Genomic DNA, 20,664 nt, shown 5'->3' on the forward strand with positions numbered 1-20,664 from the left:
GGTTGCTGGTAGCTAAGTGCCTGATTCAAATTTGATTGGCTAAATTCAGAACATCCTAATGTCTGAAGTCTGTTACCAAGGCAACCCTGTTGTTTGACCTTTGATACAATGTTTCAGTCTGTGTACTGGCACCATACGCACCTGCGTTTTTTTTTAACTTGAAGCACAGAAAAACACCATCTTTCAAGGGACCATGCAATACTTTCACCTCTTAGCATTTTTACAATTTTTTAAAAATTTCACAAACACCCAATTCTAACGTTCTACTGAACTTTGCAACATCTCCCCCCTTTTTAAAAAAAACTGTCATCATGAAAAGATGGCTTTTTTTTACCTAAACCTGCGATAAAGCATCCGCAATAAACATTTTCATGACCCGCAACGTGTATAATTTGTAAACTTAATGCCTGTAACATAAGACTCGAACAAAATAATCTGATGTTCTTGACCTTAAATCCTTCCAGAAATCTCAAAGGATTCTGATCATTGAACAGAAAATGATAGATTGTTTGTAATGTTAACGTTAAAATGTTGTAAGGCCATTACTAAGCTCAATAACTTCTTTTTAATTGTGGAATATTTTGTCTGGTGGATGTTGAGGTTTTTTTTGAAAAATAACCAACTGGCCTTTCAATGCCACAGTCATCCTCTGTAACAACACAGCTCCAACACCTACATCTCTGCTGTCGCTGGTGATCTTGAAGGGTTTCAATTTGGTGTGGTTAACACTTTTCAAATTCTCAAATGCTCCTGACATTGTTCTGTTCACCAAAATTTCATATTCTTTTTTACAAGTCCATCAACATTGCCACTAAGCTACTGAAATTTGGTACAAATTTCCTGTAAAATCTGCTCAATCCCAAAAATCGTAGCACTTCCTCCTTTTGAGGATGGTCTTGGAAATTCCTCTGGCTTTCTCAGTATCATCCTTCTGTATCCAATGTTGTGTCCTAAGAATATCACTTCCGTCTTCACAAATTCTGTTTTTGCCAAGTTTATAACCAACTTTGTCAAGGCTATGGAAGGCAAAGAGCTCTGCCAAATGCACCATATGATCTTACTATGAATGACTGAAGATCACTAAGTCATCTATGTATGCAGCACAATTAATCAATCCTGCAACAGCTCTGTTCATAAGCCTTTGAAAAGTGGCTGGTGTGTTTTGCATCCCAAAGGGTGTTACGTTAAATTGCTATAACCCATTTTGATAATGTATTTTTTTAATTTGGCTAATTCCCTGTTTACTCTTTTTTAAACAGTGGGATTACATTGCTACTCAAGACTGCCAGGACTGTTCCAATATCTATAAAATTTTGAAAGATGACAACCAAGGCACCCTCTACTGCCATGGCTACCTCTCTTAGTCTGTGAACAGCTGTGGCTCCAGTGTTAATCCTTGCAGTCCCCCACTAGCACAGCCTTTCACCCTGAGAATGAGCCATTTATTCTTGTTTTATTTTCTGTGTTAACCAATTTTCAATCCGTAGCAGCATATTACCCCCAATCCTATGTGGTCTAATTTTGGGACTTCTATGTGGAACTGCTTTCTGAACATTTAAATTCACATCCACTAGTTCTTCTTTTTATCTATGCTGTAAGTAACATCCTCAAAAAGACGACTCAACAGTTAAGGTTTGTCAAACATGATTTCTTTCTCATAAATCCATGTTGGCTCTGCCCAATCATACCATTTTCCAAGTGTTCAGTTACCACATCTTTGTAATAGATCCTAATATTTTCCTGACTACTGACGTCAAAGTAACAGGTCTGTAGTTCTCATTCTCCCTATCTCTTCATTAAACACTGGGGGTACATTTTGCTGTTTTCCAGTCTGCAGAAACCTTTCCAGAGTTCATTTAATTTTGAAAGATAATCACCAATATATCCACTACCTCTATAGTTTCCTCCTTCAACACTCTGGGATGCAGCTCATCTGGCCCAGAAGAGTTATCTATATTAATGATTTTCTGTATTTTAATTCAAAGAAATTTACAGATTGAACATCTAAACTGTTGCCTTGGGACCAAAGCCATGGCTGATTTTGGATTTTTTAGATTTTGGACGTCAGTGTTGAGCAATTGTCAAACAACAACATCTTGCACTTTTCATCAAGTCCAACTGACTTGCCATGAACAGGAGTCTTGAAAATAAAGTGCTTCTTAAAACAAGTCCAAACAAATTTGCTTGGTCATCCATGCTCTCTTAGCATAATAATGAACTGAAAATATCTTATCCCATTGAAACATCATGGACACTAACCTTTTTGATATGATGCAGTGGCTGTAAACACCAGAACCTCTATATGATTTGAGGTACAACAGCACTAACTGCATAGTTGTTTGGGTGTTGTTGAGGATTGACTAAGTACAGGAACTAGATCGTACCACTTTAAAGTGGCAAAGCCAATAACTAGCCCAATGCACTGAGAATTTAGCACCCTAGCCAAATTGTCCTGGTCTTTGGATAAGTCCAAATTTCATTTAACTATATGTCACTGGCTAACCAGTGGTTATCACTGCTGTCTCACAGCGCCAGGGACCTGGGTTCAATTCCCAGCTTGGGTCACACTCTGTGGTGTCTGCACACTCTCCCCATGTCTGTGTGGGTTTTCTTCAGGTGCTCTGGTTTCTTCCCACAGTCTGAAAGATGCACTGGTTAGGTGCATTGGCCATGCTAAATTCTCCCTCAGTCTCCATGCACTGGCACTTCCCGGGTACGCTGAGGGATTTTCACGTTAACTTTATTGCAGTGTTAATGAAAGCCTACTTGTGACACGAATAAATAAACTTCTAAACTTTAAATGGAATATTTTCAAAAATGGCTTTTGGACAGTTGGATTTTGGACATTCAACCTTTTTATTACATTTCATGGACTTTTTGGGATGCATGTCTAACTGAGAAAAATTTGGGGTGTTTGCATTTTTTAAGACTTTCATAAATGCAGCTATGTCATGATTCTTGTCTTAAATTATAGATTAGCAACCATCCTGTTTCCGCAGATTACAAGATAATGGTTTTAATTTTTAAAAACTTGATTTCAAGATCATAGTAATAAAATTACTACACTTCTGCAGATGCTGTTTCCTCACAACCATTATGTGAAATTTAAGCAACTTGACAGAAGAGGATGTAAAATAAAATGTTCAAGTGACTTATCAGCCTTCACCTCAAAAATATTTGGAAATTTGGTCACAGAGACTTATTAATTCTCTCCAAATATGGTCAGAAAATGCCACTAGCCTTAGCAGTAGTTCAATGTTAGTGTTGCTGACAGATCAGGAATAACTCTGTTCTGGACTTTGATATTGTTCAATACTTATGCTCTGATATGTTACCAATTGTATAATAATTTATATCACAAGACTATTATAAGAACTAGACCGTTCAAAGGTAGCACTTGTTTTTGCTAAGATTGAGGTACCTATAATCCTTTACAATTAAGGCATTTTTTTTGTGATTTGAAACTTGTTCCTTTGCAGAAATGCCCTGCCTTGCTGAATACAGTGATGGGCGATGGTACAGAGCAAAAGTACTGTCACTAGATAATATCCAACCATTAATGGTCCTTGTGCAGCATGTTGACTTTGGCTCTACTGCATCTCTACCAGATTATAGGTAACTATGTCTAAAATATGTTTAAGCTATCATGCTTACATAGGTTATATTTTTATGTTGTAAGCTATTTCATATGAACATTATGAATGGACATATGGCCATTTTGTCATTAAACGTACAGCAGCAATTTGACTAGTTTGAAGTGGGGTAATTTTTTTTCATTTTGCTTAATTTTTACATTTCTGAACATTGTCAAATTGGCAGTTAGTTTCATTAAGATTTGTAATTTTTGCTCAGAAATTGTGTAACTTTTTTTGTTTGCATTTTGCATAAAATGGCCAAAAAAGCCCATTTAGCTGCACAGCATTCTGTACCAAAAATGGTGCAGGGGAAACATTGATTGTAACCATGAAACCTTGGAATTGTCCACAATAAGAAGGACTTTTACTTCAATATTTGATTTGTTTGTAATCATAGGCAGAGAATAACAAAGTTGTGTTGGTTTCTTGGATGTAGTCACGATTGAAGAGATGTGCTGTTATCTTGAAGACAGCATGTGAAAATAACTATTGTTTGCACCATTCTTGCAAAATGGGATTTTCTTGAAGCCAATTTCCTTGCTCTGTTGCCAGCAGTAAGAACTACTACCAAAGTATTTCTTGATTTGAAAATTCTTGTTACTCCTTTAATCCATAGTTGACTGCACAGTCTGCTATCCAATAAGGCCTATTCTCCTCAACAGTGTGCTGAAGCATTAATTGTAATATATATGCTCTAATCTTTTATGGCAGGCTTCGTCAGATTCCTGCACACTTGGTACAGTATCCAGTTCGTGCCATCAAAGTTAAGCTGGCAGGGTTTAAGCCCCCGGCTTTAATGAACGATATGGACCGACTTGTTTACAGTCCAGAATGGTCAATGGAAGCTCTATGGACAATGGTTGACATTGTACAAGGAAATCAACTTACAGCATTCTTGGTAGTAAGTAATCTGAATAAAACTGGTTAACAATTATCTGAGTGCTTAAGTACGGTTCATGTAAAACAATACCATAAATATTACTGTTCTCAGGTGCTGTTTTTATTTATTTGCATGGCTTGAATATTCAAATTAAACCTGCTGGTAATTTTGTGAAAGGAGCAAGATCTTTATTTTAAAAATATATTTAAATGAACACCATTCTAACATAGACAAAGTGGACTTTGAGTTGGGGAACTCCAAAATTGAACATTAAGAATCCCTTAAGTTGTGAAATAAAGCATGAAAAGAAAAGGTAGTTCATAGCAGATTAGTAAAATAGTAAAATGTTAGATACTGGCTTTCCTCAGTGAATAGTTGGAGTTCATTGTGAAGGGCACTGTAAGAAAGTGTTATCAGATGTAAATTATATGTGTACATTTTTTCTGTTTTATCTTTGGTCAGTCTTCACAATTTTAGCAAAAATGACTGCAATTTAATCCTGACATCAGTTGTGTTCTTGCGCTGCCTATGCAATTGGACACTGGTATTTCAATTTATGCTCTATTGCATTTTCAAATATTGAGTATGCAAAATTCAAGATTGTACCAGTGATCACAATTTGTGAAAACATTTTACATGTTACTGTTTGTGCATTTATAAAAATCAATTTTAATAATGTTCTTCAGAGCTTGTGTCCAGAAGTTTCTGTATTCTTGTATGAAGAAGGATCACTGATTCACCTTCCACTTGTAGAAAAGGGCCTTGCAGATTTGGATATGTAAAGGTAAGTTTTGAAATAAACTTGATCGTTTCTTTATAAAAGCAAATTACTGAAAATGCTGGAAAATCTCAGCAGTTCTGACAGCTTCTATGGAGAGAGCACATAGCTAATGTCTCAAGTCATAGAGCACTACAGCACGGAAACAAACCTTTGTGCCCAATCTGTCTGTGCTGAGTATGGTACCCTGCCCGATAGTCCCAACTGTCCATCATAAGCCCATATTCCTGTAATCCTTTCCCATCCCTGTACTTATCCAAATGCTTTTTAAAAGTTGCTATTGAACCTGCCTGAACTATATTCTCTGGCAGCTCGTTCATCACCCTCTGTGTGAAGAAGTTGCCCCTTTGGGTCCCTTTTTAAATCTTTCCCCCTCACAAACCTACGCTCTCTAATTTTTAATTCCCCTATCCTGGGAAAAAGACTGTTTCATGCCCCTCGTTCTCCTATGTTCCAAGGATTAAAACCCTGATCAAGCCAACTATAAAATCCCTACAAACTTAAACCCACTAGTTGTGGCGACATCCTTGTACATCATCTTTGCCACTATGATTCTTACATTTCCCACCTGCATATTGGATAACTGAATGGTGTGGAACTTTTGAATCGATTATAGAATACTCAAGATCATAAATTTAATTCCTCTTAGTAATGTGTAGTTACTTTGGAAGTTGAGCCCTCTTGCTTGGTAACTGAAGAAGTGCATACATTTTAAACTCGTATCAGTAAGCCTGGAAGAAAGTGGAGGGTTGAATAAAAAAGATAGCTTTCTGTTCTGTATTCTTGGGCACCGGGTATGAGAGGCCTGGTGTTCTATTATACCAGTCTGAGACAAAGGTCAACAAAGTTTGTTCTTGTTCCATTTCCCACTTGAGAAATTTAAGTATGATGTAAAGTGTGGTACAGTGTAGAGGTAAGACTTTAAGCCAAAATTTTTAACTAATAAAAATCTAACTCCATAGTTTGAAAACTGAGAATGTACAGAAGATCTTATCTAATCTTACTCTGTCTAATCTCTGCAAAACAGGATAATAACAGCCTTCAAGTTGTAGAAGATTCTGCAAGATGTATATCATTGCATTCTTTTTGGTAACTTCATTAACGGCAAGCTTTGGTTAAAGCTGACTAAAGTTCATGTCTAAGTTTTCATCCCTAAGTAATGTTTAACATGCCATCATTTTTCCAAGTGTTGACTGACAGGATGGCATTTCAGTTGAGTGAATTGGATAGGTTTATGGTATTTCAATAGCAAGACAATTTGACTTGCACTTTTTAATTTGTTATTTTCTTCTCTCTGCTCCCAAGAGTGTTGCAGTACCATGTTATCATTTTGTTTAATGAAAATTAATACCAATTATGGTAACTAATTCTGCTGTTTGAGGGCAGATCTCTGATTTATGTATGTTTGTTGTTTGAAGCCAAAGTTCACATGTTTAATAAAGTTATTTTCTGGAGCGTTGCTAGTAACACACTTCCTTTTTTTTGGAACTGTCAATTGGAATGAAAGTCAAATATTGCAAAATCTCAAGGATCAGGAAAATGTATGAAGATATTTCCATTGTTTATAAGTAGCCACTTGAAGACTTAACTAAAATCTATGCATCAGAACGAAAAGGAACACGTTTCAGAAATGGCAATTTGACTCGACGCACAACCAAACCGATACTTTTTCTGGAAACTGATTAGGTGGACTTTGTATCAATTTCAGTCTTCCCTTGACCTACAGATCTGCCGGCATTAGGCTGTTTAATTGTATTCCAGCTACGGTTGGAGGGGGAAATTATGTTTGCCAAACCATAGTGCAGCTCAGGATCACACCATGACCAGTTATACTTCCTTGCTGCCTCTGCTGATTTCCATGTTTTCCTGTACTTTGCCACCCAGAAACTGCTCAAACAGCTGTGGAAAATTCAGGCCTAAAAGTTGCACATCCCAGGGAAAACTAACTTTGCATAATTTTTATAGACATGGAGGATAGCAGTAACAATTCCAGATGGGGAATGATTAAGTGACCATGAATTTTAAATGAACCAATCACTAACAAGAAGGATAAAAAGACTTTGGTGAAATAAAATAGGTATTGAAAGGAAAAAATGAACTGGAGGATTTTCCATAAACAGATCACTTACTGTAAAGATGTATCTGAGAACTAAACACATAATAACCCAGTACCACCAGATTTGTTAAAGGGAATGTTTTATTTTAAAAGAATTAAATCATATTTCCAGTACACTTACAGGAAATGAGGTAGCCAATCTACACACAAAATCCCACAAACAGAAAATGAAAATTTGTAATTTGAAGAATAAATATTGACTAACCTTCTAAAACAAAGAACAACACAGCATGGGAAACAGGCCCATGCTGCCATTTCAACAATGTGAGCCCCCTCTCCACCCATGACCCTTGTCTATGCTCTTCAAAACAGTGCCAAAGGATCTGTCCTACATTACAACTGGCAACACTTCAAAAAAGTACTTTAGATTGTACAGTAAATTGCTTTGGGGTGAGTTCATGAAGTGTTAACTAAAGGAAGGAAACAGTTGAAAATGGAAAAACAGAAGAGTTGGGGCATTTGACTGTGCGTAAGTTAGCAGGAGCCAAAAACTTGGAATAATTTCAGCAATTGATTAAATTAGCTGATAAATTAGTTTAAAAGGCCAAAACTGCAGCAGAACAAGTGAGACTGTCATTAGTAATGCATCATAAGATGTTACACAAACTTAGAGTTGGGTGAGATGAGCGGGAGATTTAAATGTGTAAGTTGTTTATAATTAGGTATAATATGAAATATGCATCCCTGCTGTAATTACTCTGGTTATAACACTAAGTGCTGCAACAAAGCTAGCATTACACTTAAACTACATTGGCAAGCTAGTTGATTTGAACTGGAAGCTTTAGAAAACTGGGGATAGTCAACACGATACTGAACTGAAACTTCAGTATGGTGGAAGCAACTTAAGCTGAGTCCTGGAACAGAATGTAGAAATAATCAATATAAATTGACAATCCATGTGATAGCTATGCAGCAAGACACCATACAGAACACACACGATTATTCAATGTTAGTGAGTAGAGTGGCGCAGATGTCATTGTATGACATGTTAACAGGACAGTGATTTGGAGGCATGTACTTAACCACACAAACCAAGGCTGCAGTAGTGCTGTCTAGTAGAATTTGATGTTTAGCAATCTTCTGGTGATCAGATGGCCATATTCAGCACATTTAGCAAAATGAATTTCTTCAACATTGGCACAATTTTAGTGATGTATGTTGGAGTAAAGGACATTGTTTCATCATCTACGATAACACTGCACATGAAAGTAATATTCTTGGTTATTCTGGCCAGTGTCCTATGACTTTAGCAAAAGAATGACTTTTCATGATTACATCTCTTGTAATAGTATCTGACTGTAACATTTCCCAGTGATGAGATTTACAATAGGACATAATTTTTAAAGTTTGTTTTTTTTCACATGGTATTTAGAACATCATGGACATTGCTTCCTTTCACCATCTAATACTTCCACATTTAAACATGAGCTTATATATGTAATGGTTTGATCAGTGACACAATGATCCCCAACTAATGACCATAAAATGGAAGCCCTCATCACTGGAGCAACAGGTGTTATGGTATCCTTTTAAGATGTTCATTTAACATTAAGGTTATATGAAGGAAAGCTTTCATGTTCCAGTCCCACAAAGTATTCTGTCAACATGTTGGGTTTTAGAAAAATGATTTGTATGCATGTTGCACTGCAGTTTTTAAATTTGCCATTAAAGAAAACCTTTTTGCTGTTTTGTTACTGATTAAATAAAACTTGCTGGTTTTTGATTTGTCATGTGTAAAATTACCCAGTAGAACAATTGCGGAGTCTTAAATGCATTTGACATTTTACACACTCTGCCAGAGCCAGGAGCACAGCTTCTTCAAAGCAGCCCTGCAATATACATTACTCAAAAGGGTGGTGACAATCTTAACTGAGCAGAAGTATTTTATTTCTAATGTGCTTCAATTTTTGATTTAATAACAATGCTTCAAACTATTAGAATTTATATGGAGAGACTTGAAGAGAGAGAAAAAAAACAAACATTGGTTTCTGTGCTCTGATTCATCTCATTTCTGTTCTTAACACAGCATCTGGACCATGGATCAGGATCATGGTCAACTCTATGTACATATGAATTAGGAGTAGTGGTAGACTGCTCTTCCTTTCAAGATCATGGCTGATCTGATTTTAACTCCTCCATATTCCTACCTATCCGCAATAACCTTTCATCCCCTTGCTCATCTTTTATATTGATACCATCCTATTCCTGCGATGTTTAAACAATGTCAATTTTCTACACCAATAGTATTATAGAAAGGAGAAAATACCAGAGACTTATTCTAATAAAGGCTAATTCCAAGGAGGGGGCTAAACATAAAGCAACCATAAAAAATAAAGTTACCATTGTGGAGGATACAGGTAAGACTTTTACAGATGGAGCTGGTAGTTGCTCAGCTTAGTGATATTGATACATAAAAAACAAGCAGGAAAGATGTGGTAGGATGGAGGGCAAGAAAAATAAAGTCAGTGTCTAAACTTGGTCTTTGTTGCTTTCAAAGAATGCAGTACCAAGAACTCAAATGATTGAGTGCGTCTGTTGGCACCTTAAATCCCCAGTTTTCTGCTAGGGCAGACAGATTTGGCAGAAATTAGAACAATGTCTTCATAATGAATAGTTAGAATGTGATGAGCTATATGACATGCACAGCTGCTAAGTGACAATTAGTCACCATTGTTCTGTGTGCACACAGCATATGGTTGCAACATACAGGAAAGCCTGACCAGAATACAGATATGCAGATCAAAAAGTCAGTAGGAATTGTACTCAGAATTAAGAATCTAGTGACCACCACCAAATAAGGTAAGAGTCCCAACTCGACTATTAAAAGCATATGCTCAATGACTGCTACTGTTACCTCCAGCCCAGGCTTGACGCTGCCTAAATTATTCGGAGACAAGAATTCCCAAATTTTATGTGCCCAAGGATTTGGTGTGAGGGAATAGGATGCAGAGTAGTGGTGGCTTTGGGAATAAGATTTGCATTTATACAGCACCTTTCACAACTAGACATGTCAAAGCACTTTTCAGGTACATTAGTGATGAACAATGGAGGAAATGCAGCAGTTGATTTGCACAAAACAAGCTCTCTAAAACAGCAACATATTAATGACTAATCTATTTTTGTGATAATGACTGAGGGATAGATATTGTTCTGGGCCAAGGATAACACTCAGTCTCTTCAGTAGTGGTATGGTATCTTTTACCTCCACTTGAACAGGCTGATGTCAGTTTAATATCACAGTCAGAAGGCATCTCCAATGATGTAACATTCCCAAACTGCTGGAGTGTCATCTTTGATTTTTGTGCTGAGGTCCTGGAATGAGACTTGAACCCAGAACATCGAACGAACAAAGAAAATTACAGCATAGGAACAGGCCCTCCAGGCCTGCATCAACCATGCTGCCTGACTCGACTAAAACCCCCTAACCCTTCCAGGGACCATATCCCTCTATTCCCATCCTATTCATGTACTTGTCATGATGCCCCTTGAAAGTGACTACCGTATCCACTTCCACTAACTTGCCCAACAACAAGTTTCAGACGCCCACTATATATAAAAAAATCTTGCCTCATACATCTCCTTTAAACCTTGCCTCTCACACCTTAAACCCATGCCCCCTAGTAATTGACTCTTCCACTCTGGGAAAAAGCTTCTGACATCAATTCTGTCCATGCCTCAATCTTGTAGATTTCAATCAGGTCTCTCTTCAACTTCCATCGCTCCAATGAGAACAAACCAAGTTTATCCAACCTCTCATAGCTAACGCCCTCCATGCCAGACAACATCCGGGTAAATCTCTTCTATACCCTCTCCAAAGCCTCCACATCGTTCTGGTGGTGTGGTGACCAGAATTGAACACTTGGCCTCCAAATACAGCCTAAGGTTCTATGAAATTGCAATTTGACTTGCCAATTTTTAAGCCCCATAACCTTGACTTCAATCCAAGAATGCTTTCAGCTGAGCTATATCTATAGGCATGTCCTGTCAACAAAAAAGGACAAATCCAATGTGGTTAATCACCATTCCTCCAATGTACATTTTTTTCTTAAAAGAGGCCAATGTATATTGCTCACATTTTCTGATGATTGAGAATGTTGGGCCCCGCATCTCAAGAAGGACATGCTGGCCTTGGAATGGATCCAGAAGAGGTTCATGGGATGATCCCGAAAATGAAAGGCTTGATGCTTGAGCGTTTGAGGACTCTGGGTCTGTTCTCGTTGGAGTTTAGGATTGGGGGAATCTCATTAAAACATACAGAATACTGAAAAGCCTGGACAGATTGGACATGGAGAAGATGTTTCCATTAGTAGGAGAGACTAGGATCTGAGGGCAGCCTCAGAGTAAAAGGGACAACCCTTTAAACTGAGATGAGAAGGAATTTCTTCAGCCAGAGGGTGGTGAATCTGTGGAATTCGTTGCACAGAAGGCTGTTGAGGCCAAGTCATTGAGTGTGTTTAGACAGACTTAGGTTCTTGATTGGAAAGAGGATCAAAGGTTATGGGGCAGAGGTGGGGAAATGGGGTTGAGAAACATATCAGCCATGATCAAATGACAGCAGACTCAACTGTCACTAATCAAATTTTTTGAAAACAGAAAAAGTACTTCAAAAATATGTATATTATATCTTTTATACCGAAGAGGGGGAGTGGGGTCTTGTATTGCACTGAAATGTCAGTTTAGGTTATATGCTCAAGTTTCTGGATTGGGACTTGGAAGATTTAACCTTTTGACTTTGATGCAAGTGTGAGCTACCCCTGAGGTAAAGTCGATACCTTGAGGGCAGGGGGGGGGGGGAAGTAAAGAACCAACAAAACAAGACAAATGCATGTCCAGCTAAGGTAATTACTGTGCTTTCTCAATCACATTTATACAGTTCCAAGGACATCTCCCACCTTAAAGATTCCCTTACATGATTTACCTTAATTTCCTATTCTTCTCATAACTGTGAGAATGGTGATTGGATTAGGTGATTTATTCAACCACAAATTATTGCAATCTCTGGCGAAGATTTATAAACTGACTGAGCACACTACCAAGTATGATTCAGCAGTTGGAAGATGAGCTGGCACAAAATAAGATTGTAGGTCAAAAAGAAATTGGCTATAATATCGTAGCAGTGTTAACACTTTGATCCATTCTATGTGCTGTGGGGTCCAAGTTATTTGGTTTACTTACCAAATGCAATTCTAGTTTAACTTAAATAATGATGATCATACACAGTGTACAACAGACTTCAATTTTATAAAGATTTAAACATGCATATCATAATTTTGTCACAGGCACTTTGTTTTATCTTAAGCCTTCATTTGTTTTAGTACTCCAAGTATCTACATATAGAAAAACAAAAGACAATACTAGTTACAGTTAAATATAGTTATAATACAATGCTAGATAGTATGTAAATATATTTGATTAAACCAATAACATTCAGATCCAATAGACTTTTATGTTTAAAGACTTACAATTACTGGGGTTTACTGTCCATAATTACATTGCCTTCTTTGTCTTTGATTCTCACTCTTCCTGAGCTGTACTTTGTTTCTTGCTGACCATTTAGATACACTGTTTTAACAGTTCCATCAGGGTACTCCCGGCTTTTGTAGTTAGATGTGTGTATTTCTCTTTGTCCGTTGATAAATTCAATTATCTTGTTACCATTGCTGCATTGAAGGAATCAACTTTAGTTTATATAGCTTCTTTAATAACCTCTGGACATCTCAAACATTGTGACCCTCTTTTTTTTTCCCCTTTGTATGCTTGCTTGCCTAGCTTCCCATTAAATACATCCATACTATTCACTTTAACCACTCCCTGTCGTAGTGAGTTCCACATTCTCACTCCTCTTTAGGTAAAGATGTTTCTTCTAAATTCCCCATTTGCTTTCTTGTTAACTATTTTGTATTGATGGCCTCCGATTCTCTCAATCCACTATCAAAAACATTGAATTTTAATGGCTTATTTTAGATCACTCCAAACTTTCATTTTTTTTAAAACAGAGACAATACCCAACCTGTCGATGCTTTCCTGATATGTATATCCACGCATTTCTGGTGTCACACTTGTAAATCTATCCTCGAATGCCTTTATATCCATTTTATAATATGGCATCCAGAACCACATGCAGTCCCTGTAAGTATAATCTAACCAAGGTCCAATGCAGATTTAGCATAACTTCCCTACTTTTCAATTCTAACAGGGATTTCACCTTGCGGTAGCTTCTGTGAGATCAAGACTGTTTTCCCTACACTGAAATTTCAGATCAACTGAGAAAATATTAATGATCTGCTAGTATCAACTAGAATGCTGTCAACCACAGTGTTGGAGTTTCAAGTTCTTGGATCAATTTGTGGCACCCTTTAATTTAGAGATGGGAGCTTCAAGGACAGTTACAGTTAGTCACACATTGGACAATTTTCCGTGACTGAGAACCTGGGTACAAAAGGCTCAGAGGCACTCAAAAGTGATGAGCATGAGAAGCGTTTGGGCAGTCAGGAAGAAAGAAAGAGGCTGGGTTTTGGGAGAACAGAATCAGGTTGAAACATCAGATGCCAAAGAGGGAGAAAAAAGGCCTGGGAGAATAAGAGTCCCAGGTGGGAGAGGAATCTATGTTGTGAGGGAGGTTGGAAACTGCATTCTTTAAATGTGGCATTGCAAGTAGCAGTCATGCTCCCCTGACTCCATATTCAGGTAAGAAAATAGCCAAGGACATATTTTTAACAGCAACTGGTCCCAATGTTGGGTTTTACTGGTATGAGCTAGGTCAAGGTAACAAATACTGTAAAAAGGGCTTCAACAGATGTCTCATTAAACACATAAGTAAAGAAGCACTCAGTAATAAAATACTTAAAGTTTTTAGGTGTCCAGATCACCAACCTGTCGTGATCCTTCACATGAACGCTATAGTTAAGAAAGCCCACCAATGCCTCTACTTAGGAGACTAAACTGGCATATCTGCTACAACTCTCACCAACTTCTACAGATGCACCATAGAAAGCATTCTTTCTGGTTGTATCACAGCTTGGAATGGCTCCTGCTCCGTCCAAGACCACAAGATACTACAAAGGGCCGTGAATGAGCCCGGTCCATCACTCAAACGAGCCTCCTATCCACTGACACTGATTACACTACCCACTGCCTCAAAAAAAAGCAGCCAGCATAATCAAGGACCCCACACACCCAGACATAATCTCTTCCACCATCTCCCGTCAAAAGATTGAGATCACGTTCCAACTGACTCAAAAAGTTTCTTCCCTGCTGCCATCAGAGTTTTGAATCGATCAGCTTGCATTAAGTTGCTCTATCGTTACACCCTTGCTATGATTGTAACACTACGTTTTGCACTCCTTTTCTTCCCTCCCTTTCTATGTACGTTATGTCTGGAAAGTACATAAGAAACAATACTTTCCACTGTATACCAATACATGTAACAATAATAAAACATACACATACACAAATATAGGGTCAGTTTTCATAGTATGAGGGCACTCATTTCATTCTCACCTTTATGAACAGTATGTTTTGTCTGTATAGCTCGCAAGAAATAATACTTTTCACTGTATATTAATACATGGGACAATAATAAATCAAATCTTAGTAGTCCTTGAATTTATAAATCACTTTTAATATAATAAAACATCCCAAGGCACTTCACAGGAACGTTATGAAGCTGAATTTGACACCAATATGTGGCCTCTATTAGGGCAGATGGCCAAAGCTTGGTCAAAAGTAAGTTTTAAGGAGTGTCTTAAATAACAAAAAAAAGACCCACAGATTATGGAAGGAGATTTTGGACAAGCAATCTCAATTTAAGTGAAGGCAGAAAGACAAATGAGAGTGAGGTAGAGCCGGATGTCATGAGTGACCATGTGAAAACTAATGATATGTTTTTAGATAATATCATGAGGGGTAGCTTGGAGATAAGAAATAGGACTGGGCCAAATCATAGACCCCAAAGGACCAGGGAAGTGGTGAAAGAAGCAGGAAGACAAGTTATTGCAAGTGACATCTGGCTATAATTAGACACAAATTGAACGAATTCCACCAGCTGGATAACCATGGAGAGGTGTTGGAGGAGGATGATGTGATCAACACTATCAAAAGTTTTGGACGGTCAAGAAGAATGAAGAGGGATCCGTCACAGCCACGTAGGACATAATTTGTGACTTGGTTGAGGTATGCTTTCGTACTGTGGTTAGGGTAGATAAGAGAAATTAAAACATGGACTTCCTGGAAAGAAGGGCATGGATTTGATAGGTCTTGAGGAAGTTTGGACATGAGGTAGTAATTTGACAGGACTCCTTTGGAGAGGAATGGCAGATTTTTTTTTAAAAGGTAGTTCCTGATGAAACAGAACTGTTAGAAATATCACCTAATGGGAACCAGAAAGAGCAGTTGGGTGAGCAGCAGTTTATTGGGAATAGGGTTAAGTAAGCAAGTGACAAGTTATCAGAAATAGCTTGGGAAGAAGTGGCAGATAAATTGCAAAAAGATGGAAGTTTAGGGCTAGGGCAGAAAGGATGCAGGCAGGGTTCTGCTCAGAGGGGCAGTGGAAAGGAGGGAAATAACAGACAACTGATTAAATCTTCTCTATCCTGGTAATAAGGTAGTCCATGAGCTCCTCACACATATTGTTGGAGATGTAGGTGGAGGAAGCATGGGTTACGGTGACAGTTATGCTAGAGAAAATAAATCAAAATTATCTGTGCATTCAGGATTATTCTGGAATAGTGAGCATTTCAATAGATGAGAGCACAATTGCAATTTGTGTCTAGTCAGATGTGACAGTGAATGGCTAAACCTGCTGTCTACCACATCTGTTTAAGTTTGTGTCCCTTGAATTTGAAGGAGTGGAGACATGTACTGTACAGTGGGAGCAACCAGGGTGAGAGAGTGTAAAGATTTTATTGAAGACTGGGATATCAAAGGTGGAGGTGATGGTTGGTAAATGCATAAATATCATGGCGAAAGGAGGACCAAAGCCTAGACACTGGAAATAATTAGTGATATTAGCTGGTGCAAACCAAAACTAAAGACTCTGTATCTGAATGCCCGTAGCATTCTTAAAGTAAAAGTGCCCAATAAGTAGTCTCACAACACCAGGTTAGTCCAACAGATTTATTTGGTAGCAGGAGCTTTCGGAGCATTGTTCTTGTACTTGAGTTTCTGTCTATGTGAACCAAACTCTTCATTCACCTGATGAAGGGACAACACTCTGAAAGCTCATGCTATCAACTAAACCTGTTGGACTTTAACCCAGTGTTGTGAAACTGTGCCCACCCCAGTCCAACACTGGCAATTCCACATCATGAATTGATAGTGCGCATGGAAGGAAATAAATATGATTGATAGCCATTACAGGTACATGGCTGCAGGAGGACAGGGATTGGGTCCTGAATATTGAGGGTATATGACATTCAAGAAGATTAAGAAGCTAGGTGAAAGTGGAGGAGTGGCACCATTAATTAAGCATGCAATTGATCCAATAGTTAAGAGATGGCCTTGATTCAGGAGGTCAACACGCAGAATCAGTTTGGGTGGAGATGAGGAATGGCAGGGGAAAGAAGTCACTAGTGGGAGAGGCCTTCAAATTCCCTAACTGTAACCACAAGGAAAGACAAAGCATACAACAATAAATATTGGGTGCTTGTGATAAAAGAATGGTAATAATCATAGGTGTTTTTAATTGGCTTATAAACTGGAAGTAGCCTGGATGAGCAATTTATAGAATGCTTTTGAGATAGTTTTTCAGAGCAGCATATTCTCGAAGCAACCAAAGAGCAGGTTTTATTAGACTTGTATTGTGTAGTGTGACAGGATTAATGACCTCAGTGTGAAGGCACCCCTAAAAATAGTAGCAACCACAATAAGATTGAGTTTTACATCAAGTTTGAAAGGGAAAAAAGTGGGACTGAGACTAGTATTTTAAACTTAAATAAGAGCAACTGTATGAACATGAAAATGGAGCTAGTTGAAGTGAATTGTGATAGTAGGTTAGCGGATAAATCAATAGAGAAGCAGTGGGAGACTTAAGGGATGTTTGAACATACTCAGAGTAAGTACATTTATGAACAAAAATTCTAAGGGATGGACCCACCATCTATAGTTAACCAAAGTTAAGGAATGCAGCAAACTTCAGGAAAAATGATATAACTGCATAAAGATGAGTGGTGGACCAGATGATTGGTCAGAATAAAGAATGGCAGAGAATACTAAAAGATCAGGAATGTGATAACCCCCGTGAGATCCATGGGGAATCACTGATTGATCTCTCTGTGGGGCATGTTGAGTATGATTTTCCCTGGTAAGAGGCAGAATTCTGAAAGGCCTGGATAAAGTGGATGTGGAAAACATGATTCCATGAGCACTCATTCAATTACGAGGGAACACAGGTTTAAGGTGCGAGGGGCAAGGTTTAAAGGAGATGTACGAGGCAGTTTTTTTTTTTACACAGACGGTGGTGAGTGCCTGGAACTCGTTGTCAGGGAAGGTAGTGGAAGCGGATACAATAGTGACTTTTAAGGGCATCTTGACAAATACATGAATAGGATAGGAATAGATATGGTCCCCTGAAGGGTAGAGAGTTTTAGCTAAGTCAGACAGCAGGGTCGGTGCAGGCTTGGAGGGCCAAAGGGTCTGTTCTTGTGCTGTTCTTTTCTTTGTTCTTTGAAGTCTATGGGGAATCACTGACTGATCTCCCTGAGGGGGTCATTGAGCATGGCTCAGCTGGAACTCATTATGTGGGCCTTTTATGAATGCAGGCCAGGACTAGGTTTGCTGAATGGTAGTCTCAGGCAGGGACATGCGTGTACACCATGGTAGTAGCTAAACTCTGCATTCTGTAATAATCTATGTTCCTTTTCAGTCAGGCTTCCTGAATCATTACAAAGTAAAAGAAATTAGAGTATGAGGGGAAGATATCTAGAAATATAAAGACAGGTAGCAGGAGTTCCTACAGGTATTTAAAAAGGAAAAGATTCAGTGAAGTGAGTGTTGGTTCTCTGGAGAATTATTAGTCGATAATACAGAAATGGTGGATGAAATGGACCAACATTTTGCTTCTCTCTTCACAGTAGACGATAGAAAAAAAATTCCAGTAATGACTGCAAATAAGGCTGTGGAAGGCAGAGGAGAACTTGGTCAAATTACAATCAATAGGAAAGCAGTACTGAGCAAATTGAAGAAGCTCTGGGCTGACAAATGTTCGGGTCCTGGTGGACTTCATCGAGTTCGCTAATGAGGTAGATGTGTTGATGCTAATTTTCCAAAATTTACTAGATTCTGGAAAGTTTCCATCAGACTGGAAAATAGCAAATATTACCCCTCTATTCAAGGAGGTAGGCAGTATATAAGAAACTAAAGACTAATTAACTTGACATCTGTTGTGCGGAAGGTGTTAGAATCAATTGTTGAGGAGGTCACAGCTGGGCATTTGCAGAAACTCAAGTTAACTGGGAAGAAATCAGCCAGATTTTGTGGAAGGGAAATCACAATTAACCAATTACTGAGTTCTTTGAAGGGATAACATGTGACCAGAAATCGTTTGGATATAGGAGAACCTGTGCTGCACATGGATTCCCAGAAGGCATTTGATAAGGTGCCACAAAGATTATTGTGAAAGATAAAAGCTCGTGGTATAGTGGGTAACATGTTAGCATGGATAAAAGGTTAGCTGACTGGCGGAAAACAAAATATGCACAAATGGGTCTGTGTCTGATTGATAGGATGTGACGAGTGGAGTCCCATAGCGGTCTATGCTGGGGCCTCAACTTTTTACAATTCATACCAATGACTGAGGTGAGGGGAGTGAAGATACGGTAGCTCAATTTGCAGATGATGCAAAGATAAGTGCGAACAGGATGAGGTCGCAAACAGATATAGAAAGGTTGAGAGAGTGAGCAAATATCTGGCAGATGAAGTATAATGTGATGAAAATTCGAAGTTGTTCATTTTAACAGGGAGGTAGAGAAAGCAGAGTATTATTTAAACATGGAAAGGCTGCAGAATTCCAAGGTAGAGAGAGATTGTGGTGCTGTAGTACACAAGTCACAAAATGTTAGTGCACAAGAGCAGCATGCAATCAAGAAGGCTATTAGAATGCTATCTTTTATTACAAGAGGAATTGAACATAAAAGTAAAGATATTACATTTCAGTTATGCACAGCATTAGTGAGACCATATTTTGAATATTGTGTTTAGTTTTGGTCTTATTTAAGGAAAGATATAAATGCGGCGAAAGCAGTTCAGAGGAAATTTACTACATTGATAGCTGGAATGAGCCAGCCTGTCTTATGAGGAAAGGTTAGACAAACTGTGCTTGTTACCACTGGAGATTAGAAGAGCGAGGGGTGACTTGACTGAAGAATGCAAGATCCTGAATGGTATTGACAAGGTAGATGTGAAAAGAATGTTTCCTCCTGTGGGTCAGTCCGGAATAGGGGGCACGGTTTAAGATTTCTGGTCGCTCTTTTAAGACAGATGAGGAGAAATTTGTTGAATCATGTGACTTTGCAATTCTGTGCCTCAGAAGGTACTGAAAGCTTGGTCACTGAATATTTTTAAAGGTAGAAATAGACAGATTCTTGTTAGGCAAGGAAATCAAAAGGTTATTGGGGGTAGGTGGGAACATGAAATTTCAAACACAAATAGATCAGATACGCTTTTATTCAAATTGTGGAACAGGCTCAGGCAGCTAAATGGCCGAATTCTGCTCCTGTTTTATAGAGATAGATAAATACTGACCAGGATACAGAAAGGATGTTTCTGTTCTTAAATAGAACAAAAGGATCTTAAATTCACTAGACGGCAAACAGAGCTCTGATATAATATCTGATCCAATTACAACTCCTCTGACAGTGCAATACCATAAGGTTAGCATATTATGTGCTCGGAATTAGATCTCAACCTTTGGAGTCAGGTGAGAACAGCAGCACCCAGCTCAGCTAAGGCTGAGTAAAGAATTAGATACTTAGTGAATTGCAAAATTACTTTGTAGAATTTGAATTCTTTGAAGAGGGAGGGTGATCTTTCTGTATTCATAGGGAACAGTTCCCTACTGTTAAGTGGAAACCAAATATAAAAAATGTATTTTTATTTTCATTACAGGGCAAACAGGAATGTTCTCCAGGTGCCAAAAGAAAAGCTTCATCAGATCTGATACAATGACCACACAGGCTCAAGGCACTGAATAATATTGTAGTATACAATTATACAATTTGTCTATCTCACACTGCTGAACAAATTGATTTTGGTTGTTACT

General features: G+C 38.2%; 2 protein-coding genes and 1 long non-coding RNA gene across 6 annotated transcripts in view; 2 read left to right on the forward strand and 1 right to left on the reverse strand.

Moving 5' to 3' along the window:
- rnf17 (ring finger protein 17) overlaps positions 1-7,057 on the forward strand; it is a 137,572-nt gene extending 130,515 nt beyond the window's left edge. The window contains exons 36-39 of the mRNA XM_080197804.1: positions 3,480-3,615; positions 4,347-4,536; positions 5,202-5,299; positions 6,321-7,057. Coding sequence (XP_080053930.1) covers positions 3,480-3,615; positions 4,347-4,536; positions 5,202-5,297 — 422 coding nt within the window. The 3' untranslated portion in view covers positions 5,298-5,299; positions 6,321-7,057. The remainder of the gene's footprint in view (positions 1-3,479; positions 3,616-4,346; positions 4,537-5,201; positions 5,300-6,320) is intronic.
- Positions 7,058-7,352: 295 nt separating this feature from the next.
- Positions 7,353-20,659, forward strand: LOC145349040 (uncharacterized). Its single transcript, XR_013888051.1, has 3 exons — positions 7,353-10,208; positions 18,479-18,646; positions 20,511-20,659. It is a non-coding gene; the product is annotated as an uncharacterized LOC145349040 (long non-coding RNA).
- Positions 12,213-20,664, reverse strand: part of cpap (centrosome assembly and centriole elongation protein) — an 80,283-nt gene continuing 71,831 nt past the window's right edge. For all 4 annotated transcript variants that reach the window (XM_080197291.1, XM_080197289.1, XM_080197292.1 and 1 more), the window contains one exon: positions 12,213-13,069. In XM_080197291.1, the coding sequence (XP_080053417.1) occupies positions 12,874-13,069 (196 nt within the window). In that variant the 3' untranslated portion in view covers positions 12,213-12,873. The remainder of the gene's footprint in view (positions 13,070-20,664) is intronic.

This window comes from Carcharhinus amblyrhynchos, chromosome 10 (genome assembly GCF_965287045.1).
Source record: "Carcharhinus amblyrhynchos chromosome 10, sCarAmb.v2.hapA, whole genome shotgun sequence".
NCBI classification, from domain to species: domain Eukaryota; kingdom Metazoa; phylum Chordata; class Chondrichthyes; order Carcharhiniformes; family Carcharhinidae; genus Carcharhinus; species Carcharhinus amblyrhynchos.